Raw genomic sequence first — 27,944 nt, 5'->3', positions numbered from 1 at the left:
CACATCATGTGGTTACTCAGTGTTTAACTCTTTTCAGAATTACCAAATTGTCTTTTCTGGTGACTAGGCCACGTTACCTTGTTACAGCATTGTGAGAATCCTCAGTGGCAATTTGTTTGTTTTCTTTCTTTATGTTTGTTTTGCATAGAGTGTTCATAGTAGAAGGTAAATTCTAAAGTATGTTCATTTTAAGAATTAGAGTTACTACCAGTTTGACTCCAAAATGGTAGTCATCTTACCATTTTGACACATTATATTTCCTTGTAAGAAAATTTTGTGTTTTTAAAGTATTGGCATGTGTTTTGGAAAGGATTATTGACAACTTTCTACACATCCCAAAGTTAGTCAGATGTTTAAATAATGAGCTGTAATTGTGTGAACTAGATAGATGGAGAAATGCTTAGAAAAGAGGGTTTAGTCTTTGCATTGGTCCCACGTTTAGTTCTCTTCACTGAAACATTTGACTTTCAATGACTTAAAAGAGGAAAGCTCAAGAGAGGAGAGCCTCTCTGTTAGAGAGACAGATTGTTGGGGTTGATAGTGCCAGTTCCCCTTGCTAATGGGGTATATAAAATATTGACTAGCCAATGAAGTGGAGATATTGATGTGAGAGGATTTAGGAGCCAGGGAATATAAAAGATAGTATAGTAATGCCAAGTGGCCAAGAGCAGAGCTAAGAAGGTTTATGAGTCAGCTTTATGTCATCATAAAAATTCTTGAGACAATAACTTAGAAAGAAAAAAATATTTTTTGATTCTTGGTTTCAGATGTTGATGAAACATGATTGGTTGGCCCTGTTGCTTTGGGCCTGTGGGGCAGCAGCACATCACGGCGGAAGCATTTTTGCTCCATGTCATAGTGGAGCAATATCATGACCAGGTGAAAAATAGAGTGAGGAGGGAGCTAAGGTCTGAAAACCCTCCTGAGGCACTCAAGGGCTTAAAGGCCTCAACTCTTAAGGATTTCACCACTGCCCAATAGCACCATTTGGAGAACCAAGCTTTTAATAGTTGGACCTCTGAGGGACATCAAGATCCAGACTATAGTAGAGGCCTGGTCCTGCTTTCATAAGGCCGCTACTACCACTGTGGGAAGGCTGCATAGGTAGGCACTGGACTGCTACCGCCCAGGACTGCATTCTTTCCATTCTCCAAGGTGCTATAGTTCTCTCAACATGAGGAATGCTGATGATGGATTGTTTGGATTGTTTTCTCAATAAAATTATGCATAACCTAAATTCGGAGTTGGCATTTTTCTCCAGTGACTTTTTTTTTCAATATGAACTTTCCTCTTGGATTTTGGCTTTAGTTCACTTCCTAAATATGTCTTTTTTTTTTTTTTTTGTCGGTCATGGGGCTTGAACTCTGGGCTTGGGCGCTGTCCCTGCACTCTTCAGCTCAAGGCAAGTGCTCTACCGCTTGAGCCACAGTGCCACTTCCAGTTTTTGAGTGGTTTATTGGAGATAAGAGTTTCACCAACTTTCCTGCCCGGGCTAGCTTTGAACCACGATCCTCAGCTCTCAGCCTCCTGAGTAGCTAGGATTACAGGCATGAGTCACCAGCGCCCGGCCCTAAATATATCTTTAATAAAAATAACAGTGATGAGATTCTGGGTTATTTAACAACTTCTTATTAAATTAATATAACTTCTTGTCCTTCTACTAAAATAATTAAGGGCTGTAATTTCACACTTTGTCTCTTCCCCGAACATTTCAGAATTTCATTTGAATGTTCACTTTTTGCCTACATGGAATGCTGTGGTTTGGCGTTGATTATAAAGATTACACAGCAACTGTTTTATTCCCATGGATATCCCAGTCTTGCCCTGTACGTACTCAGCAGATGGATTTTGAGTTTTGCCTTCATTTTGTTGATTTATGTGGTTTGATTTTATTATTGCCCTTGGCAGTGGGAAACCACCTTCTCTCCTCTTCACTTTCTCCTCTTTTTTTCTGCACTTTTCCTCTTCTTCTTTCACCTCCTTCTCCTTTTCATTGGAGGTTTTAAAACAATCAGTTGATAAATAGATGGAGATGGAGCTGGGCACCGGTCGCTTACGCTTGTAATCCTAACTGCTCAGGAGGCTGAGATCTGAGGATCATGGTTCAAGGCCAACCTAGGCAGGAAAGTCCGTGAGACTCTTATCTCTAATAAACCACTCAGAAAACCAGAAGTGGCACTGTGACTCAAGTGGTAGATTGAGCTGACGATCTGAGGGACAGCACCTATGCCCAGAGTTCAAGCCCCATGACTGATACACACAAAATAAATAAATAGATAGATAGACAGATAAATAAATCAATAACTGTAAAAACAGATTGGACTTTGTTAAACTTGAGCAATATATATATATATATATATAAATGGAAATTTTAGATTGGACTTTGTTAAACATTGAAAATATACTTGACCAGAAATACTAATGCTCAGAAAATATTGAAGGAACACTAAACATGCATAATTAATTAATTCATAAGAAAAATAGGTGCTATTTTTACCTAGTGATTAGCATTAAAGAAGAGTAGAATATAGAGTAGGAGATGGCACTGTGGCTCACACTTGTAATCTTAGCTACCTAAGGGACTAAGATCTAAGGACTGTGGTTCACAGCCAGCCTGGGCAGGAAAGTCTATAAGACTTCTATCACCAATTAACCACTGAAAATCTAGAAGTGGATCTGTGGCCCAAATGACAGAGCAGTAGCCTTGAGCACAAAAACTCGGAGACAATGCTAAGTCCTGAGTTCAATCTCTAGAACCAGTGGGATGGGGAAGAGAGAGTTAAAAGGGAAGGAGTAAGGGAGGGAGGGAGAGAGAAAGAATAAAAGAATAACAGAATGCACAGTAGGAGGATATGGCTATGAAGGATATTTCTTGTTAATTTTCTCTTTCTCTTCCTACCACCAAATAAGCTCCACGAGAATATACTTATGCTTATTTTTGAATTTACTGATTTGTTTTGTAAAATTATCTTTAAGTAGTTGTACAAAGGAGTTGCTATTCAACAAAGCAGTTTATAAAAGCACTGAATCTTGATCACTGTCATCCCTTTCATCGTTTTCCCCCATCTTTCCCAAGCCACCCATTTCCTCAATTTTCTTTGTTTTGTAGGATATGCATTGAATTTTATGAGTACATTTCCCTTTTTTCCCTCTCCATTGATCTACCCCACCCTTTTGACCCCACCCCCTTTCTAGTACCCATTTCCTGCTATTTATTTTGTTGGACTATGAGTTAGCCTTTCTAAGGAATTACATTATTGGAGTTCTTCCCTGAATCTACCATATTTCACTTATGGATACTTGAAGTGTTTACTTATATATTTATAAATTATTTCTGGGTTCCATATATGAGAGAAAACAGTTCCTGGATAGGAAACACACCACACTCAATAAATATGAACCAAAGTATCAGTTTAGATTCATAGGACTATGCAAACAAGGAAATCAACTTATTCCATATTTTAGGATTCTTACTTATATAATTAATGTATGGAATAAATAACTACTTAGAATTTTATATGTTTCTTCCCTACCTTAATGTCATGGAGATCTTGGAAAATATAGAAAAGTGCAAAAGAAGTAACTCAAGAAGTAATTCCACCTATAATGATTCCAGCTAGAGGATATGTCTTTTACTTGGAATGCCTATGTATAAATCTTTCTCCCTGTGCTGCACACATAATATTCATCTTGCTCTTTTTCTGCTCATTCATACATAGGTCTTAGGTATACTGCTTTATTTACCATTTTAAAAGATAATAATTTTGAATGAGGCATAGGGTCCCAGGCTTCTAACAACAGAAGAGATATGAGTTCATGACCTGCCTGAGCTACTTAGCAAGACTCTGTTTCAAGAAGCCAAACTAAGACAAAACAAAACCTTAATTTTAAGTACTCTGTTATCATTTCAGACAAATGATTCATTATTTTGATACTTCCATATGATATATGCTTATTTAGATTATCTCAATCATCTCTTAGTGACTAAACACCATGTTTCTTTATATATTTTTGTGCAAGCCCCTTGGTTATTTTTCTTGGCTTTATATTATTAGAAGTAAAATTAGAAATTAAGCCAGACTTTAAGTCTGTCTTGATGCATCTTGTGATCATCTTGTGACGTTCAGAAAGTCATACTCTATAACCACCATGTGACATCACTCAATTCACAACACCTTCTTAAGTCCTGAGTGTTAGTGTTGCTAAAAATCTTAACCAGGGCTGGGAAGTAGCTCAGTGATAGAGTACTTGCCTTGTATACATGAGGCCCTGGGTTTGATTCCTCAGCACCACATAGGCAGAAAAAGACAGAAGTGGTGCTATGGCTCCAGTGGTAGAGCACCAGCCTTGAGCTGAAGAGCTGAGGGACAGCGCCCAGACCCAGAGTTCAGGCCCCACAACCAATAAAAACAAACAAACAAACAACAACAACAAAAACCTTAAGCAGCCAGGTGCCCATGGCTCATGCCTGTTATCCTAGCCACGTAGGAGGCTGAGATTTGAGAATCAAAATTTGAAGCCAGCCCAGGCAGAAAAGTCCCTGGGAGACGCTTTAAAAATTTTTAAATTTTATTTTCTTGTAAAGATGCTATACAGAGGGGTTACAGTTATATGAGTAAGGTAATGAGTACATTTTTTTTTGTTGAGCATTTTTACCCCTTCCCTTGTTGTTCTACCTGGGAGACTCTTATCTCCAAAATAAACTACTTAAAACAGCCAGAAATGGCACTGTGGCTCAAGTCCTAGGGAGCTAGCCTTGAGCACGAAGAGGCTCAAAAGACAACACCTAGGTCCTGAGTTCAAGCCCCAGGACTGGTTAAAAATAAAGTTAAGCAAATTTTGAAAAAAAATTTGCATTACAAATTTTTATTGATATATGAAATGATGACCTTTTTCAATTAACTCATAACTTTCTAAAATCTTAAGTAGTTGTACAAAAAAGTTACAATTCCATTAGTCAGGTTATGGGTACAATGCTTCTTGATCAGTGTCACCCCTTCTGTTTTTCTCCTCCATTATTTCTCCTTCCGCCCCTACCCTCAAGTTATGTAGTTAATGTTTACATAATGTACATTGACTAAAATAACCTTCCTCTGTTCACGCTTCTTTCCTCCATTCATGTGTCCTCTCTCCCCAAAACATATTTCTACTTCCTGGTATTCATTTTGATAACAGTTCATTAGTTGTTCAGAGGAGTTACACCTTTTGGAATCTTCCCCTAAGTATATCATTCTTTAGTCAGTTTGTTTGTGGGTAAATACATAGAGCTCTCTATATGTTATTATGCACATTTGTATTTTAGATCTAGCTTCTACATGTGAAAGAAAATGTGCCATTTGTCTCTCTGAGCCTAACTTCACTTAGCCTAGTTTTCTCTAGGTGCATCCATTTCCCTGTAAATAACATACTATTATTCATTCTAGTAGATGAGTAAACTTTTATTGTATACCTATACCACATTTCCTTGGTCCACTCATCCATTGTAGGGAATCTGGGCTGTTTCTATAACCTGGGTATCGTGAATAGATGTACAGGTGTCTTTACTGTATCCTGATTTGTAGTATTCTGGATAGATGCATAAAAGTTGTGTCACTGGATCAGAGGATAATTCTATATTTCATTTGATAAATTGTTTTTATTGGTTGCTGAAGCTTGATATGTTCTGTGTATACTTTGTGTTTGTGATTGACTTTAAGTAATAGAAAGTTTGAATACAATCCTCTTATGTCCTATCTTTTTCTCCTTCTGATTTGGTATTTACATATTTTTGACACTTAACTTATTTGACTTTATGTCCTAAAATAATATAATTAAATCTCTATTGATTTATAAACTTCAAGCAGTAATGTGTTAGTGCTCTGCTAGGAAAGATATGATAAATAAATGAAGACATTTTAAGGTCTCATATACTCTTGATGTTTATTACTTTTATTATTTATTCTCACTTTGCACATTTTAAAGCATTTATATTCTGTTCTCTAAATTCAATTAAGTCTCTGTGCTTTGCCATAGATGAATCTGAAAATTAAAAACTAGTAAGTGGGGTAGGTGCCAAAGCACAGATAGATGGAAGGAATAAACTGTGGTATTCCACAGCACAGTGGGATGCCTATAGCTCATAATAACCTATTTTATATTTTATGAAGACCTAGAAGAAAGCTACTCAGAGGCTCCAAACTCAAAGAAGCAATAAGGAAGGGAAGCACTAATTATACAGATTCAGTCAGCATGTGATGTATGCCTGTATTGAAATATCATGCTGTGCATCAATAATGTATACAATTAATATGTTAATAGATAAAAATAAAAAATAGTGGCTATACCAATATTATATACCAAAGAATTAATGTAGGTATTTGGTCCTACAAAGAATGGCTAATCATAGAAAAACTGAATATTCACTCCTCAATTTTATTTCTTGTTGATAGCCTTTTATTTTCTCTCTTTCTTTCTGATCATCTAGCTTAGATTTTAGCCACATTTGCCTTATTTGTTAGTGAATCCACTGACCTATAAAATTTTCATTGGCATTTATTTTGTCTCCAATACCTCTCATTATTATCTGGTTGCTTCTTTTCCACAACAGATTCCTTTTGCTTTATGCCTCTAATATCCATTCCTATCTCTCTGAAGGTAATAATCTCTGCTGTATGATTGATTCTTGTTTCCTATAGCGTCTTCTGTTTGTTCACTTGGGCTATAATTGTTACCTGTTGCTAGTTAACAATTTGCCCTCCAACATTTGGCAAATAAACATCTAATCACACCCTGACAATTTCTGTAGGTCAGGACTCCAGGCCTAGCTTAGCTGGGTGCCTGTGTCCAAAAGTTTCTTACAATGTACAGTCATGGCATTGACTAGGTCTGTGATCTCAGCCAAACGCTCAGATGGAGAGGATCTGCTTCCAACGTTACTTATAAGGTGGTTGGCCAAATTCATTCCTTAAGGGTTGATGTACAGAATTGAGTTCTTCAATGGTTTTTGGTGAGAGGCCTGTCTCAGTTTCTATTTACCATGGAAGTCTGAATAGAGAAACTCACAGCTGGGAAGCTGTCTGCCTTCCAAGCAGATCAACAAGAGAGGAAGGGAAGGAAAGTGAGATGGAAGCCAGCATCTTCTTGTGAACTAAGCTTGGAAGTGCCACCGGCACTTTTATAATAAACATCTATTTTTTAAACCTCTGACTTGAGGTAATCTGTTTCACAATAGACAAGTAACCCAATATATTTCACTCCTAGGCACTCTTGATTCCTTTCCTTTTTTAGTTCTTCCTTGGATCAACAGTGGTGCCAGGAGTAAACCTCAGCTCTGTTCTCTCTAAGTCTATCTCCCTCATTAAGAACCTTTGTTAGGAAGGTGGCCCCATTTTCTACAGAGAGCAGATCTAGGACATGCCACCATTGCCAACTGTATGCTTTATTTCTTTTTAAAAATTATTATAAAGGTGATGTACAGAGGGGATACCATTTCTCTTTTATTTCTTTATTTTGGGGGCATGTAGGAGGAGCCAAACTTCTGGATGCTCTTCTGTAAGCTCTTGTCTGTGGCCCAGGCAAGTCCCATTCTTTGCAATGGTTGATTCTGAGTTTGGTGCTTCTTGGAGCACACTTGGTGAAAGTCAGATTCCTGCAGGGCTTTGCAACTCTGGTTTCCAGTCTTTCCATTGAACTGATTCTGCTTAGTTTTCCTTTTGATGACATATTTTGCTATTTCATAAGGCCATTAAGGTTTTGTTTTTTAAACAGAAAACAATTTTCTGAGCATATCAGTGGGACTTCAGAGATGAAGTGGGCAGGTATCAGTATGTGTCTACATGAACTCAATCCTGCATCCTGTATTGAGCTTATGCTTCTTTTATTTCAAAAAGAAAATTAAATACCACTGTGAAACCTAATTTAACATATTACTAAGAAAATAGATGTGAAAGACAGAAATATAGAATAACTTTTCTAAAGCTTTATTATTATTTACTCCTTTAGAGTTTTCTACAAAATCTTTTAATGAAGATTTGCTTTCCTTTTTTCTTCTTTCTCCTCCTTTCACTTATACTTACATAGCTCTTCTTTCTATGCTCTTCAAGTAATTTGGAGCAAATGACTTAAAAATATAGCAGATGCAATGTTCTTCTCTAATGCTAATAGCACACATGATGTAAATGCTGAGGGTGTTATTGAATTAAAATTGCAATTTTTAGAATTGTCTCAAGACTTTCATTCTAAGTATCACAAAATTATTTCAAAGTAGTGTAGTTTAGAAAGAGAATTTATTGGAAGGAGATTACCCCAGCTAACCACCCTTTTCTGTCTCAGGCTTCCTACCTGTTTTGTATCTGCCTTTCTGAACACCTGCCTGTTCTTCACTTGTTTTCTGTTTAAAGAACAAAACCTTAATGGCTTTATGAAATAGTCAAAGCAGACTTGCTTTAAGTGCTCTGGCATGGCTGTGGCACACAAGGCTGTCCAACAATGGCAGCCTAAGTTTCCAGGTTCATATCATCTCAGTTTAAGTAAGCAGGAAAGGGTACAGTCCCAGATCCTGAAAAGAAAAAAAAATCGATTTGGTTTATTTTGGGCTTCATATCCCATTTTAGGTTGGTTCAACCTGATCTTAAAGGTAGGTTTTATAGTATAAACATGGCTGCTGTGGTTCAGCTTCCCAAAGAAGAGTTAAGAAGGTCAAAGCCGGGGAGGGAATAGTTTTCAAAACAGTCTGCTACTATTGTCCACTGAGAGATAATTTAATTTGTGGTAAGATATATGCATTGGATCGGACAGGTACTCCAGGATTTCATTATCAATAGAAACCCGAGAGTGAGTTTTGTGTTTTCCATGCTCAGCCAAAGAAATAAAAACAGACAGCTGAAGGTAAGCCCAAGGAAGTTAACTTACTGCCCAAATATATGTTGCTTCTGTCAGTTTTAGGAGTGTACTGGATGGTGTTACAATTGTACAGACACTCTTGCAGATCGAGTAGTGGGATAGTTGTATGATTTAAAAATTTTTTTTTGCAGTCAGTGCTCATTCTCAAGGTTACTGCATTTATTCATCTTGGTGACAGGTCTATTTCAACTGTTCTGCCTTACCTGGGAAAATATTTTGAGAGTTACCTTGGGAACCATATGTCATAAATTCAAAAGGCCTCAATTTCGTTGATAAAGGAAGTACACTACTTTTTAAAATCACTCAGATTTCCTTTGCAATTTTTTATGCTCATATGATAAAATTAAGTACATGAATTCTTAGTCAAGGATATGATGACTCAAGTTCTGTATCACTGAAGGTTGACAAATATACACTGAGAATGTTTATGTAAGATAGGGTTACAAACATGCAATGCTTGTTGGTTGTTTTTTAAATGTAGTGTACACTGTTTCATGTGAAATTATAGAACAGTGCTTTGACGACTGACTGTAATTTTCTCTTCAGTTATGCAGACATTTTGATTGAGAGAGAGGTGTTAATGCAGAAGTACATTCATCTAGTACAGATTGTAGAGACAGAAAAAATCGCAGCTAACCAACTCCGGCATCAACTTGAAGATCAAGATACAGAAATTGAAAGGCTTAAATCAGAGGTATTTCTCAGTCGAAAATTCCTTCTCATTGTTTCCCATCTACTATCATCTCTGTATGATTATCCATGGCATATGGAGGGCAAAATTTTAATCCCAGGCTGAATTCTTCTGTCATTAATACGTACATACTGGGCTACTGACCTAACCATGGATTTCTTGTCTGCATTGGTTTAGGTAAGCACACTACATGGACATAGCAGGAGAGCATTTTTAAAAAAGTCTGTGCTCCTAATGTCCTGAATTAGATCTGAAATTAAACAGCTATCTATAATATGTAACTATTTTCAGACTGGGTTTTGGAGTGGGAGTTGTGAGTTTGTTTTGGAGTCATTAAAATCTAAAATCACAAGTAAGGAAAAACCAGAAATTACTTCAGAAATATTTGACTTTCTTTTTAAAGATCTAAGAAGTCCAACCTTGTCTCCTTTAGAATGAGTGAAAGTAAAATTTTCTTCCACAAATGCATTCATATTTCTTAGATTCAAAGAAAGGATCCAGGCAGAAGAAAAGAAACCTACTCCTTGCATTCTTGTTGACAGAGAGCACAAATTCCCTAGCCTTGGCACTTTCCTTGTCATGGAATAACAATTTCTTTTTCTGCCTCTCACCTCCTCCTGGGACTCACTCAGAATGCCGGGAGGAATTTCCCCCTTTGCTCTCTGGATACATCACACTAGTGCACAGAACATGGTACAAGTCAGTTCCAACTGGGGTTTGCTATTTTCTCTGGGAATGATAAGTTTCCAGCTGTGTTCACTGTATCTTTACAATTGTCAGCTTCCTCGTTTGACACTGGTATCTGATATAATGAAAACGGCAACGAAAAACTTAACAAACTTGCATTTTAAGTGACTATATCAGGCACTGTAATTTAAAACAAAATTATTGTGTTCTCTCCTCACCACAGTGAGCTAGAGCAGATGCTTGTCTGCTGAGTGAAGCAGGTTGGTATTTACTCCAGGAGAGAAGCTTAGCACCAAGTGATGTCCCCCAATATTTATTTGTGTGAGCTTCTCTGTCTTCACTACAGTCTATTTTAGTCTGAATATAGAACACGGTCATAAACTGTCAGTAGCAGGTATGTCTTCTGTGGCTGCGTGACAGGAGCCATAATTTATTTCCTACTCCCTTTATTTTCCCCACTGTTCTACCAGACAATGGTAGAGGAGTATATTTGGTATTGGGGACAAGATACAAAAAGAGATCAGAGGTGGGCAGTTATGGTCTCCTAATCTTTATGTGTTTCCTTGTTAGTAAATCTGCATGGACTCTTATACTTGTAAGCACCTGTGGTGAATTTTTGTTGCTATGTGTATGTAGCCGAGAGGCCATTTGATCTTGAATTGTGCCTCAGAGTGCTCAGGACTGGTCTGGGGCTATATAGAGAATTTAGGTCATTATAATCCTTTCAGCCTCTTCTGAAGAACCTGTTTGGCTTGCTTAGGCCAACATCAGGGCTCTGAAGTCTCCCTCATGACTACCATTTTCCTAAGGAGATCTGTGTCTTCTGTATGGCATGCACATGAAAGGCCAAACAAGCCAATTATGGACAAGACCTTCAAGTTAAGCACCTGCATGTGGAAAGCACAGGTTTCCATGCACAATGCATTCAGGCAAGGTGACAGGCACATCACTCAAGTCCTGAGGAGTTGGCTTGGTTAATCAGGACCAAGTTTGACCCCGTGTACACTTTCTATAACTTTTCTTGTCAACATGTCACACCAAACTTAAGGTAAAGATCATCCTCTACCTCAGCACCAAAGGAAGAGTAGGTGCACAAAATACAATGGTTCCCTTGAGATTTCAGTGGACTTAGGCTGGTAGGCAGCTCTTCTGTCCTACTATTCTACTTCATGATTCCCTAAATCATGAGATGGACCAATTTTGTGTTACAGATTGTTGCCCTGAATAAAACGAAGGAACGAATGCGCCCTTACCAAAGCAACCAGGAAGATGAAGACCCAGACATCAAGAAGATTAAAAAGGTAGGACTTTGAAGGTTTCTGGTTCTGTGGGGACAAGGTGACCAATTGTCTATTCAATGGTGATGCCTTCGTCACCATGTCCCTGAGCTGGGAAACAGCCTTGATATTTCTGTGCTAATGACACCCACACTTGCCCTTCATAGTGATGCAGCCATAGCTGCATCTGGAGAACTTCAGCTTGAATTTTCTTTACAGTTGCAGGAATCTTCTTTTGGACTAGGGAAGAATGAAAAACAAGTATTAAGAGACAATAGCATTCTCTACCTAGGTTAATGAAGAGCTGTTGAATGTCCTAGTTTTGTGATACTTTCATATTTGGTAGGGATTTTTAAAAATTACATTTCAAAAATATTTCCCTTAATGTTAATCTGTAATTTAGGAATGGTATATTTTTTCATGTGAGAGGATTGAACAAATCAATACATCAGCTCAGATTTGTTTTATTATTATTGCCTCTTGTTTAGCAAGCACATAAACAGAACTTTCCATCTTACTGTCATTTAGAATCAAACAAGGAAGCAGCCCCTGGCACTCACTCCAGCCCACTGCCTTCTGATTCATGTCACTAAGGCTTTGATTCCGTAATCTTACTTGTCCATGTAAAACACCCGATTTGGTTAATGTTATGTAAAAGCTTTCAAATTTAAAGAACTTTTCCTGCATATGCATCTGTTTATTTATATTTCTTCCTATTATTTTCTGTTCCATTTTAAGTGAAACAAAACTTTAACCAAATACAGCTCAGAACTTGATACTGAAATGACTCTTTGGACTACGTTTTTAGTTTTCAAGAAGTAAAGATATAGATGAAGCATAGTGGCACACGTAACTGAAATATCAGCTGTTTGAGAGGTTCCCGGGCAGCCTGAGTGAAAATGAATGAGATCTTATCTCAAAATCATGATGAGTATAATGGTTAATGCCTGTAATCCCAGCTTCTCAGTTGATGGGAATGGGAGGCTTTCTGTTTGAGGTCACCTGGGCCAACTTAGTAAGGAATCCAGTTGAAAAAAAAAAAAACCTATGACTGACTCAAGTGGTTAAGCATTAATACATAAGATTTAAGCCCTGAGTTCACTCCTCGGTGCCAATAAATAATTAGTCAAATAGTAAAATAACACTATTCTTTTCTTAGCATTTATATTTTCTACTTAATTCTGGTTTATGTTATTATGTCACAAGATTAATGTTATTGCTTTACTTTTAATAGTATGCAGCTGCATGTAAACAAAGATATTAATAAAATCTAATTTTCAGTTTGGTTATACAAGCTGGTCTGTAAGTAAACAAGTGAGCCAGCTATTGTTCAGCAAAGAACACCTGTTCAAGTGAACAGAGACATTTTACTTGACAGAAAATTTAATTAAGTTGATTTTTATAAATACTTCTATTCAATGGAAGAGTTATGATAAAATAAGTGCTTTTATATATTTTTCTACATTCATGATTCTTAATAGAGGTAATTTTAAATCTACTTTTGAACTTGTTAAATAGACTTTGAAATTAACTTTATTGTTCTTTGTCTCAAGTCAAACCTGTGGAAAGAGACAGATGTTCACAAATGAATGATCTGTCTGTCTGTCTGTCTGTCTGTCTGTCTGTCTGTCTGTCTGTCTGTCTCTTTCTCTTTGTGCTGGTCCTGGGGCTTGAATGCAGGGCCTAGGTGCTGTCTCTGAGCTTTTTGCTCAAGGTTGGTACTCTACAAGTTGGGCCACAACTCCAGTTCCAGCCTTTTTGAGAGACTTAATGTAGATACATGTCTCAAAGACTTTCCTGTCCAGTCTGACTTAAAACCACAATCCTTAGATCTCAGCCTCCTGAGTTGCTAGGATTACAGACACAAGCCACCAGTACCCAGATATTTCTCTATTCTTATCTTGGCAAAAATGTATTTTCTTTACTTCAAGAGACCACAATTTGAAAATGGCTATAATTTGTAGATAATTTAACGTAAATTTCCAAAAAAAACAATATGCATATAATCTCTCCCATATAATTCTATTAACATATACTTAATTTTTATTATTTGAGGTATAAGCAACCTTAATACATTTATAAAATTGATAGTATGCTGTAAAAAAAATGAGGCAACTTTAAACCTCGCAAAGGAGTGGTGATGTTTAAATGAATAATTTATAGTAAATGGGTAAAATAGTATGAAAAAATCTAAAAACAGATTTAGTCGTAAATTGATGTTTTTAATTTTCTGTGAATTTTCAACCTGTGCTTTCTTGTTACATCTGCCACATCCAAAGTGGCAAATCTTAATTATCATTAATTTTTATATTTAGAAAGGATCTTTTAGTTGGAGTCTAATTATATATGAGAAAAAAGAGGACCAGAGTTCAATAATCAGCAGATTATTGGCAGAGTCTTTGAGTTAATGATTATGATATATATTATATATTTATATCTGCTTAGTATCTCCTATTTATCTATTAAAAATACTAGAAAAATTATGAGCATGGCTCCAGAGCCAGAGGTTTAGGCCAGAGATTGAGTGTTTGGAGACTCTGAATTCAAACCCAAGTGTCACCAAACAGTAGTATGGAATATAATATTTGAGTTAGTGTAGACAGGCTTATGTTGTGGAAGAAACTTGTGAATCTGAGAAAAATACCTTTTAGATCATCTTTTTTCCCTTGCTTTTTAGCAAATGCTTGCTATTTTTCCCATTCTGGTGTAACCACTGGGACACTCATTAAAGAAAACAGGATTGTATAAGGCATGGGATGGATGTACTTCATGGCAGGCTTAAGTAAGCCAGTCTACACTTCCCTGAGGTTCCTTTCTGTCTTTTTGTTCTGTAGGTTCAGAGCTTCATGAGAGGATGGCTGTGTAGAAGAAAATGGAAGACCATTGTGCAAGACTATATTTGTTCTCCACATGCTGAAAGTATGAGGAAGAGAAATCAGATTGTGTTCACCATGGTGGAGGCAGAGTCAGAATACGTGCACCAGCTCTACATCTTGGTCAATGGGTTCCTCCGGCCCCTGCGGATGGCAGCCAGCTCCAAGAAACCCCCCATCAGCCATGATGATGTCAGCAGCATTTTTCTCAATAGGTTTGTTCTTGCATAGATCCATGTTTTGTGAAAAGCTCCCTCCTTCTCTCCTGCTTTACCTCCCTCCCTCCCTCTTTCTTCCTCTCTTCTTTCATCAGGTACTGGGGAATTGAACCAAGGGCCTCATATATGCTATGGAAGTACTATACTATTCTTGTGCTTCTGTGGGGGATTGTGTGTGTGAAGATATTCCCTCTTACAAACTGAAACATTAACTGCAAAGTAACTGTGGACATTATTGGTAACTTTGATAAGGCGCCAAACCCTGATTAGAGGCGACATAGGAGAGAATGGAGTAGAAGACAGGAATAAAAGAGAAGGGTATAATAGAAAAGTCTTTCAAGAAAGGTTATTCTAAAGTGGATCAGAGGACTAAGGATGTAGTTCCACAGTAGAGCTTTTGTCTAAATGTGTGAAATTTTAAGTTCAATCTCCAAAACAAAAACAAAATAAATAGGTAATGGTAAATAGAGAAGAAAAGTATGATTCAGGGAGAAGAGAGGGTGTTCCACTGAAATGGAGTCATATGGACTTTTCTGCCTGGGGTGGCCTGGAACCTTGATCCTCTTAGTCTCAGCCTCCTATGTCACTATGACCAATGCATGCAATGCAGCAGCTATTGATGGAGAAAAGATCTCAAATGAACTTTTCTGCCCAGGCTGATGTTGAACTGTAATCATTTTGAGCTCAGACTCATAAGTAGCTAGGATTACATAGTGAATAGCTTGAAGATGTATACTTTTAAAGAGTGGCTTACAAGGTGTTAGTTGTCATAAATGTTATTAATTATCTTTCCTTGCTCCAGGCTGTTCAATTATTTTCAGTTAAAAAAAAATACTAGATGCTGGGCGCTGGTGGCTCATGCCTGTAATTCTAGCTACTCAGAAGGCTGAGATTTGAGGACTGCGGTTCAAAGCCAGCCTGGGAGCGAAAGTCCGTGAGACTCTTACCTCCAATTAAGCACTAGAAAACCAGAAGAGGAGCTGTGGCTCAAGATGTAGAGTGCTAGCTTTGAGCTGAAGAGCTCAGGGACAGTGCCCAGGCCCAGAGTTCAAGACCCATGACCAACAAAACAACAACAACAACAAAAAAAACTAGATAAATACTTATTCCTAGTACATGTCACCAATGCAAAAGAATAGTTATTAAGAAGATACAAATATAATGTAGGTACAAATAACAACAATCAATGCAAAACATCTTACTACTAATGCACATCATTTAGTTACATCGTAAAGTAAAACCATGACAATTCGATGTGACATGACATTATTTTCAGTTTTGACACAGAGTTTATACTTAACTAAAAGTAATCTACCTAATTATGTATAGCATCAATTCATCTGTTTTCTGATTACTCAGGCAGGAATCAAAATATGAAAGTGAATGTATCAATTAGTTTTCAATGTAGGAGTGAGTAAGCTCTCTCTGACTGGAGGAAATTCTCTGTTTATAGAATTTTTTGGAAAGCATGGAGAATTAACACTGTCTATAGGGTCTTGAATTTAAAGGCATGACATCAGAGATGTGATCCAGGGGCTACGAACCACGGCCAGTCCCCCAGCCTTTAAAAGGCCTCTGAAGTTTGTTACCAGAAACTAAAATGCTGAGGCTAAGTGGTAAAATTGCCCCTCCCCTCCCAATACATCTCCTTTACTGACTTTCAACAACAAAAGAATGGTATCTACTTATACCTTCCTTTTTTATTATTAATTTACTTTATTGTTATTATAGAGGTGATACATAGAGGGATTACAGTTACATGAGTCAGGTAACAAGTACATTTCCTTTTGTATAGTGGCTTCTGTTCCTTTATTCTCTCCCAGTCCCTTCACCCGTCTCTGCCCACAAGTTGTATAGTTCACTTTCATTAGCATCCAGTGAGCTTCATGGCTGCAAGTTTTCACTCTTGTTCCTTTGAATTCTGTACCCTCCTCCTACCCTTCTGAAGACATATACTTGAATACACCATACGTATGGTAAAGAAGATAGAGTCATCAAGAACTAAAATAGTAAAAGAAAGAAAGGAAGAAAAAGAAAAAGGAGGCCTCTTGTTTCTGTATCTTGGAGTTTGTTTCAGCATGTATATTATTTTATATGAATATGAAGAGACACTTAGGCATTGGGCCTTTGTGTTCCTCTCTTAAGATTATCCTTTATTGATCTCACTATGTGTGAGTATCTAGACTCTTGTATAACTTATCATATCCCAGTGTATTTTAGACCTAATTTCCACATATCAGAGAGAACTTGCACCATTTGTCTCTCTGAGCCTCACTTACCATGATTTGTTCTAGTTCCATCCATTTCCCTACAAATAACATTATTTTTTCTTTCTAATGGCTATTTAAAATTCCATTGTGTATAAGCAGTGAACGTAGATGTGCAGGTATCTTTATTATATCCTGTCTCATGATGTTAATGATAGATACCTGGCAGTGGTATGGCTGGGACATAGGGAAGATCTATGTTTAGTTTTTTGAGGAACCTCCAGACAGCTGTCCAGAGTAGTTGTACTAGTTTACATCCCCACCAACTGTGTAGTAGGGTTCCTTTCCCCCTATATCTCTGCCAACATTTGTTGTTCAAATTCACACTGTTGGCCAATCTAACTGAGTTGAGATGAATCTCTGAGTTGTTTTAATTTGCATTTCCTTATTGGACATGGATGATGAGCATTTCCTCATGTGTCTCTTTGCCATTCTTACCTCTTCTTCTGAGAAGTCTCTTCTAGTGATTTGGTTTATGATGTGATCATCTCTGTTCTCTTGGGTTTAGAGTATGTAATTGTAATGTTTATATAGGTATTTGTGTTTTCCTTTGTTCAAAGTGTTTGACATTTTCATAAATTTGTGTATTTTTTTCATGGATTGGAAAGGAGATTGTTTTTTGCATTAGTAAAGTTTATTACTTGAAAAAAAAGTCTCTTCTTAGCTCTTTGCCCATTTAGTGATTGGTTTATTAGGTTTGGGAGGGGTTAGTTTCTTGAGCTCCTTGTACATATTGGATATGTAGCTTTTGTCTGATATATTGTTGATAAAGATCTCTCAGTCTGTTGATGCTGGGAAAACCGGGCAACCTTATGCAGAAAACTAAAAGTGGATTCCTGTTTGTTACCAGGCACTAATAGCAATTCAAAGTGGATCAAAGACCTCACGTCAGACCCAAAACTTTAAAACTACTGCGAGAGAGTAGGGGGGAACTTATAGGTATCATAGGAAACTTAAAACTTAGACGTATAGGTAGAAACTTCTTGAAATGAGTCCCAGAGGCACCACAGATAGGATGGAAACTTGACAAGTAGGACTTATCAATCAAAATGAAGTTTCTGTGCAGCTAAGGACATGGATACTTCTATCTTTCTTGTCTTGTCAAGTGTATATACCTATTGGTAGAAGTGTATTTACATCCAGAATGTAGCTGCCAGGGAGTCTGGGAAATGTAATTTTAGCTCACTTCCATCTCTGACTAAGAGGATGGAAGTCAATTGAAAGACTAATTTATAATAACTGTTAAAGTACATTTGATTGAAATCCTTGAACATCACATACTACTTAAACTTTCTTTAAAAGAAGAAAGTCACAGTGTCGAATTTTGTTTTTGTTTTAATGGACTCTTTGGAGGTAGGGAGAATTTATCCTGATATTTATTGTTGTGAAATTTGACCCACAACACACCAAGAGCTCTCCCTGAAAAGAATAATTATGTTTTCCTTCAGAAAAGGCTCCAATAGCTTATTCTAATTAAGAGAGAGCAAATTATATTTGACTCTGGAAACTATCCATAGCCCTTTTAGAATGTTAGATCCTTAATTTATGTATAATTCTCATTTTAGTATCTCTGGATAGGCCCCACTATTTTCAGAAGATAATGCTATATTTCTGTCTTAACTGTCTTAGAAGTACAGTAGAGTTCTGTGATTTTTTTTTTTGCTATGGATTTTTTTCTTTGCTATGGATTTTTTTCCTCCTTGTCAAAACTCATTTCAATAAAAGAGAAACCTTTCCTTGCATTTTCAAGAATCAAATATGAAAAGACAAAGGATCATAACTTTAATTTTCTGATTATCAGTTGAAGTGCTTCATTCTAACAGTAGAAAGCTCACTTTTAAATGATGAAGAGGGTATGACAACAGTTTGATATTTCTTATGTTCCACTGTTTAAGGCTTATGTTGGAGTTTTCTTTGGGTTTTGTTGCAGTTCTATAAAAGAGAAATTGCTTTATGAAGGCTAATACAACCCATGTTATTATTGTACAGTTTGGAGTCTCTATAAAACTAGTGTTCTGTGTATACAATATGCTTTAAGCACTTACTGGGTTCTATTGACAAAGTAAGCACTTTACAGAGACTAAATTGTATCTTTTTTTTGTCTTTTATAGTGAAACAATCATGTTTCTTCATGAAATATTTCATCAAGGACTGAAGGCAAGGATAGCAAATTGGCCTACTTTAATTTTAGGTAAGTATGTTCTTTGAAGATAATTTTTTTTCTTCCAGAATGATTGCAAATACATTTATGCATTATTCTGAGTTGCCTGAAGTTTACTTTTGACCTGTGAACTTCTGTAAGCAGAAGTTTTGGGGTCTTTTGGGCTCTGTCTTAGAAGTTCCTTTCACCCCTTCTCCTGATCTGTCATAGATCATTTAGGACTGATGTCACATTTTATCCCAGAGTAGGTTTTCCCTAATTTGTCATTTAACATGAGCACTGAGACCTGTGCAAGTGTGACACTTAATTCTGGCAGCCAGAACAAAGTAATCTTTGCTCTTTGATCTTCCCATTGAATGTAGATAATTTACCAAGCACCAAGAGAAACAGCCATGTTTTCTTCTCTTTTCCAGCTGATCTATTTGATATTTTGCTGCCCATGCTAAACATTTATCAAGAATTTGTGCGTAATCACCAGTACAGTCTCCAAGTACTCGCCAACTGTAAGCAAAACAGAGATTTTGACAAACTCTTAAAACAGTATGAAGCCAACCCTGCCTGTGAGGGGAGGATGCTGGAAACATTCTTGACTTACCCAATGTTTCAGGTAAATCCATTGCCGTGCATCTTATAAGTCATTGGTTCCAGCTCAATGCTGTGCCCTTAGGGGGCTAGAAGCCTCTGTGAAGTGTGCCTGGGAAGAATGATGCAGCATGTCATCTTCTTAACTTTCGCTCTGAGACAAAAAATATATGACACACATTCTCTCTGTGTATAGTATATGTAGAAGACCAGGAATTTAAAAATGTGTGTGTGTGTGTGTGTGTGTGTGTGTGTGTGTGTGTTGCTAGTTATTGACCATAGAGTTATGTAAATATGGAGCAAGTGCTTTTTTGCTCAGCTATATCCCCAAACCAGAAAACAAGCATTTTTAAAGTACATAATTCAAGAATGGTGTTGCTTTATAAGTAACACCATTTTCTCCTCATAAAAAGATTCCACACAGACCTCTTTCATACAGTCTCCTCCTCCAGCATGTTTAAAAATATTATTAGGTTTACAGAAATAGGATTTTGTGCAAATGTTCCAGTTTATGTCGGTTGCATAAAAGGTTCCTGGGGACTGAAGTGACTGCTGGGATGGTCTCTTTGTTTTGCATTCTGTCTTCCCACCCCGTCATGATGGCTGATGAGTTTCCTTTGGCTGGAGCCAAGGAAAGGCCTCCCTGGTCACTGAGGCTGTGAAGATCTCAGAGCCAGAAGGCACTGGCTAGGCCTAGGGACTGTTGGCTCCTGGTTTAGTAGCCTCACTGAGGTAGGCCAAGCCAGAGTTCACTTTGGAAGTTGAGAGAAATGCATGGGATCAAGTATACTTGCACTCATTCCTGGATCTAGGGCTTTGCCACTCAGAGCTCTGTCTGAACTAAGTAATGTTAGGGGCCAAAACATGCATTGGATCTTTTGCTCCTTTGAAATATGTCGATTCTGTTCTTTTGGAAAGGCATTGAATGTTCCCATTGTGGAATTTATGGGGCTTCTGGCAAGACCTCCAGATTGTCATGTGGTAAACCAATTGTACTGAGCATGTGTTGTGGTTATGGTGGACTGCTTTGTCCCCCTAAGCAATCATCTCTGACCTTGGGCCAATCATTTTGTAGGCTTAGAATGAAATGTCGTTGTGGTCCATAATTGTTTGCCTGAAAACTCTGGCTTTCTCAAAACCCTGGAAGATGTCATAGAAGTTTAGAAGATTTTTTAAAAAGGATACATTTGAAGCCATTTAAGTGTAATGAAGTTTCATAATGTTCTATCTTTTTCATGGAACTAAATTGTTCAAACTATTTGCTTCTCTGAAGAAATATTTCACAATAAAAATTTCAGACTTTGATTATACCATATCCATAATTGGAATTTGAGGCTTTATTTACAGTGAAGCATTTTAGGTAGTTTACTAATCGGTGGTTTTATTTTAATTTTCAACACTTTTCTCTAGGTGATGATTCTCCAAATTGTACCTGTCAGTAGGTCAAGGCAGGTGAATATTATAAAGGTGGAGTTATGAAAAAGGCGTAGAACATCTAGAGAAGTTCTTAGTTGTCTTTCTGATTCCGTGCTAGTTTCATGTTATGTAATTCCCTCTTACTGTGATTTTCTTGTGTTTTTCTTTTTCTTTTTCTTTGTGTTTGCTGGTACTGGGAGGCTTGAACACAGGGCCTCACACTCTTGTTTTGATTTTTTGCTCAAGGTTAACACTGTACCACTTGAGACATACCTTCACTTCTGGCTTTTTGCTGGTCAATTGGAGTTAAGAGTCCTGCAGACTTTTCTGCCACTGCTAGCTCTCTTGATGTTTTAAGTGGCAGAACTACATTTGCTCCGTAGACAAGGGGCCTAAAAACAGTTGAATACAGGGCCTTAGAAAGGTCTTTGGATTCCTTAAGAATGGTGAGATGCTCTTTCACCATCCTTCCCTTTCTCCTCCTAGAGTTTGAGCCCAATAAAAGTGACTAAGCATTTTAATTGATGCCAATACATCCCCATAGTAAAGAACACGGGACTGGGAACACACTTCTTACTCTCTAATGGAGGCACCTGAGCTCTGCTTATCTCTAAGACTTCTGCTTTCTGACTGTAGTCCTGGGAGACTTTGTTGTCTGAACAGTTTAATTGAGCAACCATGTGGTGTTGCAGAACATAGGATTAGCTAGGCACCCCCCTCCCATACTGTAGTGACCTCAAGCCCAAGAATTTAGTGGAAAGGTCAGATGGTAAGATTATTTGGCTTCTTCCAGACCAGAGTAACCTAAACTTTGTGAAAGCCATTGCTCTGGGAGAAGCTATAAACTAAAAGAATTTATCTGAAATTGGCTCAATTGCAGGACATAAGCAAATAGAAAGAACACTACATTGTGCTTATTTGCTTTATTACAACGTAGAAGAGAGTAAGAGGAGAAATCATAGAGTGCTGCATGTAGATCTTGTGGTCCCTTGTATATCTCCTCCGTCTTCACTTGGTGGCTCTTCAGCCTGCCTTATTTCAAGGAGTGAGAATATGAAATGATTGTGGGGGAGGGGGTGGAGCATTTCCCCGTCTAGAAGCCTGAAGGCTTATTTCTTACCAGATTCATTCCATATTCACTGGTTTGGTGTGGTTCTTTCATTAATGAGGTAGAATAGTCATGAAGATATACTCTCTCAGAGCCTGGGATGCATCAACTTTCCTCTACACATACTGAATTGCAGGAATATCTCCTTGCCTCCACCTTGCTCCTGTAGAGGTGGAAACTTTTGGATTAGTCTAGGGCACCATGAAGAGGTGACCTTTAATCATACTGCTAGGAGGGGGCTCTGACTCAAACTGATTTGAGCTCAGATATGAGCACACAGGTTGGTGTAGGTGTGAGGGAGAGGAGATAGTTATTGCCTACTTCCTATTGAATCATTTTATTGATTAGTAGTGTTACTGAACAATGGAACTATGGAGTAATTATAGAATTTTTTTTTTGGGTCCGGTCGTGGGGCCTGAACTCTGGGCCTGGGCGCTGTCCCTCAGCTCTTCAGCTCAAGGCTAGCGCTCTACCACTTGAGCCACAGCGCCACTTCCGGCTTTTTTCTTTTTGCTTATGTGGTGCTGAGAAATCGAACCCAGGGCCTCATGCATACAAGACAAGTGCTCTACCACTGAGCCACTTTCCCAGCCCCTAATTATAGAATTTTTATGATGCAGCAACATTATTCCCAATGGGACATCTAGACTTGTAAGTCCAAGTGTTACCAAGAAAATTTTTAATGGAAAATAATATAGATATTAATAAAAATTTTTATTTAGCAAACACATAGGCTTGGGTGGTACTATTTAAATTGGCTTTGACTATTCATCTATTTATTAGGATACATATGTTTTAGAAGTCTATAAGCAAGTTGATTATGCAATCTGCTACTGACAAGACCAGCACTGATAGGTGTCATTATGCAATTAGTGACTGTCATTGGAGAAGTAATTAACATAGAATGATTAATATTAATGAATATAGAGGTAATTAATACAGAGTAAATAAAATTAATAGTAATTAATAGAGCTAATTAGTATAACATAATTAATGTTAACCAGGTAGCATTAATTAATATTAGTTTGATCAACATAGAGTAACTAGTATCTGTTCATTGTTAAAGCCAGTGTGTATTGAATTTCAGCAGCCACTGTGATTATGGAGTTTCTCTCACAACCTATTGGCAATCAGCTCTTGACTATACCAATGAGCTCTTTTTAGAGTAATTAATTTCTCTGCAGAAATGTCTCTCCCTGCTTTTTTGGCAGTGCTAGCATTTATTTGTTTGTGGAAAGGGCCAGTTACCGAATTCAGCTCCATCCATTTGAGTCTTAGCCAGGGAGATCTTTAAAATAGATTTCCCTAATGGAGGAGGATCATGAAGCTATTGACTAAACTTAGTTTTGTGTGGTTGCAGTACATTGTAAGTAGTCAGATTCTCCCACTCCTTCACCTCTGTTATAAAAAAAATATGGGTACACTAGCTGTTGATTGCTCAGTTTTCTGTGGAACTAGTAACTCTACTGCAAACTATTATCCATCATAGGATTGTGCCACAAAAAGGGATATCTAAAAGCATCTAGATCCCAGAAGATACAAGATATCATTGAAGGTGGTTTCGGTGAGAAGTTTATGTAATGAAGAGAGCAGTGTCTCCTGTGTTTCCTCCTTCTAAGAGTTCAACCCTCCTTAGTTGTTCTTGACTGTGCTGCCAGAGCCTTGACTTGGCCATAGAGCTTAAGTTCTGTATCTGTGTCATAGATGACTGAAATGTATGCTAATGTACAAAATATTAATAAATGGACCATAAAGGCCACCACCTGCATGAGAGAAAAAGCAGGTCCACAAACAGGCCACCAGATCACCAGATAGAGTCTCCATCTGGGGCTTCACACAGGGGTCTGGCAAACTGTTTTCTGTCCTCATTCCCAGAGATCCTTATTAGTACTGACTAAGACCCCAATCCTACAGAAGTGACCCACTGGGGTGTGATCCTTAAGGGAAATACTGTAGGGGAGTCCCACAGCTAGCTCTACCATTTGCCAGGTGGCCACCTTGGACAAGTCACTGGACCTCGTCCCACTCCATTATTTTACTTGGAGAGTAGATAACTAATTTTACATCCATGGATGTGTCTGCGAAGTCTGCAGCATTCTCAGCTGCACAGTAGGCAGGTTTGTGGAAGCTGTTGTTCATGTGTGCTACTAAAATTAAACTCAAAATTCATGCTTCCTGAAAGTACTCTGTTTTATAAGTCAGGAAGATAAATATGTGTACTGATAAACTGTAATTTAAGTTAGATCTCTACCATGTCCTATTAAAATCCTCATATGATTGGTGGTGTTTCTGCCTTTGATAGAATTCAGGTAGATAAAGTACAAATAAGCCGGGTGCCTGTGGCTCACGCCTGTAATCCTAGCTACTCAGGAGGCTGAGATCTGAGGATCGAGGTTCAAAGCCAGCCTGGGCAGGAAAGTCCATGAGACTCTTATCTCCCATAAACCACTAGAAAACTGGAAGTGGTGCTGTGGCTCAAGCGGTAGTACGCTCACCTTGAGGTGAAGAGCGCAAGGACAGCACCCAAGCCTAGAGTTCAAGCCCTATGACCAACCAAAATAAAAAGGTACAAATAAATAAATAATCTAAGTAAACAGTAGTTTTAGAGATGGATCAGAATGTAGTAAGGGAGAGATTAATGCCATTGTATTGTCAATTTTTAAAAATTACAAAGATAAATAAAATATAGGCTCAAGTTACCTGGTGATAGCTCTAACTTTCCCTATGAGCAAATTTCCAAAAACCAAAGCAAAAATAATAAAATATTAAATGTAAAATATTAAAGAAACAATTTTTTTGTACTTGAAGACTTCATTTATTACTACCTTTAATTTGGTGATAATCATACTCTAGGTGTTATTTTTATTAGCATCAATTAGTTGCACAAAGGCTTTAATTTTAGCATGCTTATTTGTGTATACAATAATATATCTTGATCAGAATCATCCATCATTCTCCCTCTTCCCTTCTCTTCCTTCCTAAACCCTTGTAGTTTTATTTTATTCTCCTTCTGTCCCCCTCTTAGTCCACTCCCACTAGTCCTGACACTCCAGACATGTTTCAATTCGAATCCTAGCATTCATATTTCTGTAGCTACCTTTTCTTATGTTCTAGGTGAAGTCTTTTTTGGGGTGTATGTGTGAAGTTTTGCATAGAGAATTCCCCATAGATTCCTTTAAAGGATTATTTGTAAAACAATTAAATTTATGACACTAGAGATCAGCTTCTCAGAGACGATGGCACTGCAAAGAGCGTCTCCATGTCACTCATCCTCACCTCTTGCTCAAATTGGCTTTTGTTTCATTTAGATCCCTAGATATATCATCACGCTGCATGAACTCCTGGCTCACACACCTCATGAGCATGTGGAGAGAAAAAGTCTGGAGTTTGCTAAGTCAAAACTGGAGGAACTGTCCAGGTATGCAGAGAGTTTGTAATAAAGTCTTGTGATGGCAAAGCAGCAACTTAGTCTCCTTTGGGCACCTATTATGCATGTTTCAAAGATCAGGGAGTAAAATATAAACCCAATTCTCATATTCATCTTCAATTTAAATGAGGATCTGGATCATCATTCACTTTATTTACTTATGTATTTAACCTGTACTAGTGCTTAAAGCTCACATAGCTTTTTGTGTTCACAGCTGTTGCTCTATCACTTGAGCCATGCTTCTAGCCAGCATTTTGCTGCATAATTGCAGATAGTCTCTTGGACTTTTCCTCCTTGATTGACTTTGAACCATGATCCTTCAAGTCTCAGACTCCTAAGCAATGTTTTATAGCATGTGAATTTATGTAACTGAGATTAGGTAAAATTTGGTTTAAATTTGGAAATATTCACAATTTTCCTTCAAACTGGAAAAAAATAGCATTCAGCTACATTTTGCTATTCATATTTGGCAAAAGCTACAGAACTTAGAATTTACATTTCTTTTTCTTTTCTTTTTCCAATTGCTTTTCGTTTTGGTACCACTGGAATTTGAACTCAGGCATTCATAGTTGCAGGCACTCTTCTGCTTGAGCCATGCCTCAGTTTCCCAGTTTGCATTTTTTGATGACTTTTCATTGTTGTTGGAAGTTATTTATGGCTATGTTCCTTTAGATTATATGGGATAAATTTATTCTCTTTCTAAGGAGTGGTACTTCAATTGATATAGCTATATATAAAATGATAGGTTGTTTTCATGTTGCATGCAGAGCCAGCATTCCCAGGTTACTCACTGATGGCTGAGTTGTTTATCATTTATAGTCATCTCACGTATTGACCTTGCTTTGGCCAATACACGAGATGACTGAAAATTCTCAGCATGTTCCAGATGCTTTGAACTTGTACCAATTTAATCAAAGCAAGTTCAGAATCAAGCTTCCTAGCTGAAGCTCTTCTTTGCCTGTGCCCTGGGACAATAGCTAATATCTCTTGCTGTGATCCTGTCTGCATTGTGTCTGACAGGGTAATGCATGATGAAGTGAGTGACACTGAAAACATAAGGAAAAACCTTGCTATTGAAAGAATGATAGTGGAGGGCTGTGACATTTTGCTGGACACCAGCCAAACTTTCATCCGCCAAGGTAAGTTCTTGTCATATAGATCCATGACCTTTGGGATCTGTGTAGCAGAAGCAGGGATGCATTCTGGAGCAGGCCTCATTTAACTGTGTGATTGGTGCAGTTCATGGAGAACATCCTCATGGCCTTATCCGAGGCTGTGGTTGAGGCCCACCTCTGTGCTGTTTCTTTTCAGGGGCCATGAATAACAGCAACACAATAATAGTAAAGCACGAGTGGGATAGTAAGTTACACTCTGGCTGGACTCTTCTCCTCAGTGGACCAGACATTCTCTGCAGCTTCAAGGAAGACAGATCGGTTTGGCCAATGGAAGTGGCAATGCAAGGTGGTGATGATATCCAGACAAAGGTCCAAGAGAAACTTGCGTACCTCAAAGCCCTTTCACATAAAAGTGAAGACAATGTCCGAAGTGAAAATAGCTGTTTCTTGTTCCCATTTCTCATCAGCACTTCTGGAGCAGCCCTATGACATAATTTCATTCAAGTGGTGACATCCGTTAGCAGATAGAATCTTTCCTGGTAGACCACTGACATGCTTTGGTCATGGTGAAGCTATTGTGCATGGAGAGCAGGCTTTTGGGACATCACCCAGTAATTTCACTTTTGAAACGATGAAGATATTTGTGCCAGAAAGTGGAGAAGCAACAACCTGGCAAAGTACCTTCCTTCTCAACTCCTTTTTTCCCCCCTTCACATTATAAGAAGTCAATGACATCTCAAGTTCCTGCTAAGTGCTTAGATATTTTGGGAAAGCAGAGCATGTTCTTATAATGGTTTGGGACAATCAATATGCTATATTGAATACATTTACAATTTTGAATTTGGTGATGAGTGGACCATGAATTCAGATCTCAAAGTAATCATGCCATTTTTGTGGTTATAACGTGCCAATGTCCTTTGAAGAGATTTGCCTACCATAATGTGCTGCTAAAACTAGTTTTTTTTATTAACCACATCAAAAAAGACATTGTGCTGTGCACATTAATTTTTGCACAGGCTTCCTAAAATGTTTAATGCATGCCATTCTATTTTCCATTATTTATTTACAACAAGAGAAATCAAACATATGTTAGAGTTTGGAAGTATATTTTAGGAAATGATGTCGGTTCCCATTTTCGGCTATTTTTTCTTTAAATAATAGTGGATTGCAATGACAACATTGGGTTTTTGCAGTTCTACTTGGATTCTCTACTCAGTGCCCCTTTCTTGGCTTTGTGCTTGC

General features: G+C 37.7%; 1 protein-coding gene across 2 annotated transcripts in view; it reads left to right on the top strand.

Annotated features, from left to right (window-relative positions):
- Rasgrf2 (Ras protein specific guanine nucleotide releasing factor 2) overlaps nucleotides 1–27,944 on the top strand; it is a 216,077-nt gene that overhangs the window by 78,901 nt on the left and 109,232 nt on the right. For both annotated transcript variants that reach the window (XM_070031169.1, XM_070031170.1), the window contains exons 3-9: nucleotides 9,427–9,574; nucleotides 11,470–11,559; nucleotides 14,370–14,623; nucleotides 19,005–19,084; nucleotides 19,468–19,661; nucleotides 25,469–25,578; nucleotides 26,608–26,726. In XM_070031169.1, coding sequence (XP_069887270.1) covers nucleotides 9,427–9,574; nucleotides 11,470–11,559; nucleotides 14,370–14,623; nucleotides 19,005–19,084; nucleotides 19,468–19,661; nucleotides 25,469–25,578; nucleotides 26,608–26,726 — 995 coding nt within the window. The remainder of the gene's footprint in view (nucleotides 1–9,426; nucleotides 9,575–11,469; nucleotides 11,560–14,369; nucleotides 14,624–19,004; nucleotides 19,085–19,467; nucleotides 19,662–25,468; nucleotides 25,579–26,607; nucleotides 26,727–27,944) is intronic.

This window comes from Dipodomys merriami, unplaced genomic scaffold (genome assembly GCF_024711535.1).
Source record: "Dipodomys merriami isolate MVZ:Mamm:240054 unplaced genomic scaffold, mDipMer1.0.p SCAF_20, whole genome shotgun sequence".
In the NCBI taxonomy this organism is placed as follows: domain Eukaryota; kingdom Metazoa; phylum Chordata; class Mammalia; order Rodentia; family Heteromyidae; genus Dipodomys; species Dipodomys merriami.
This window is presented reverse-complemented; position numbering and strand designations above follow the sequence as displayed.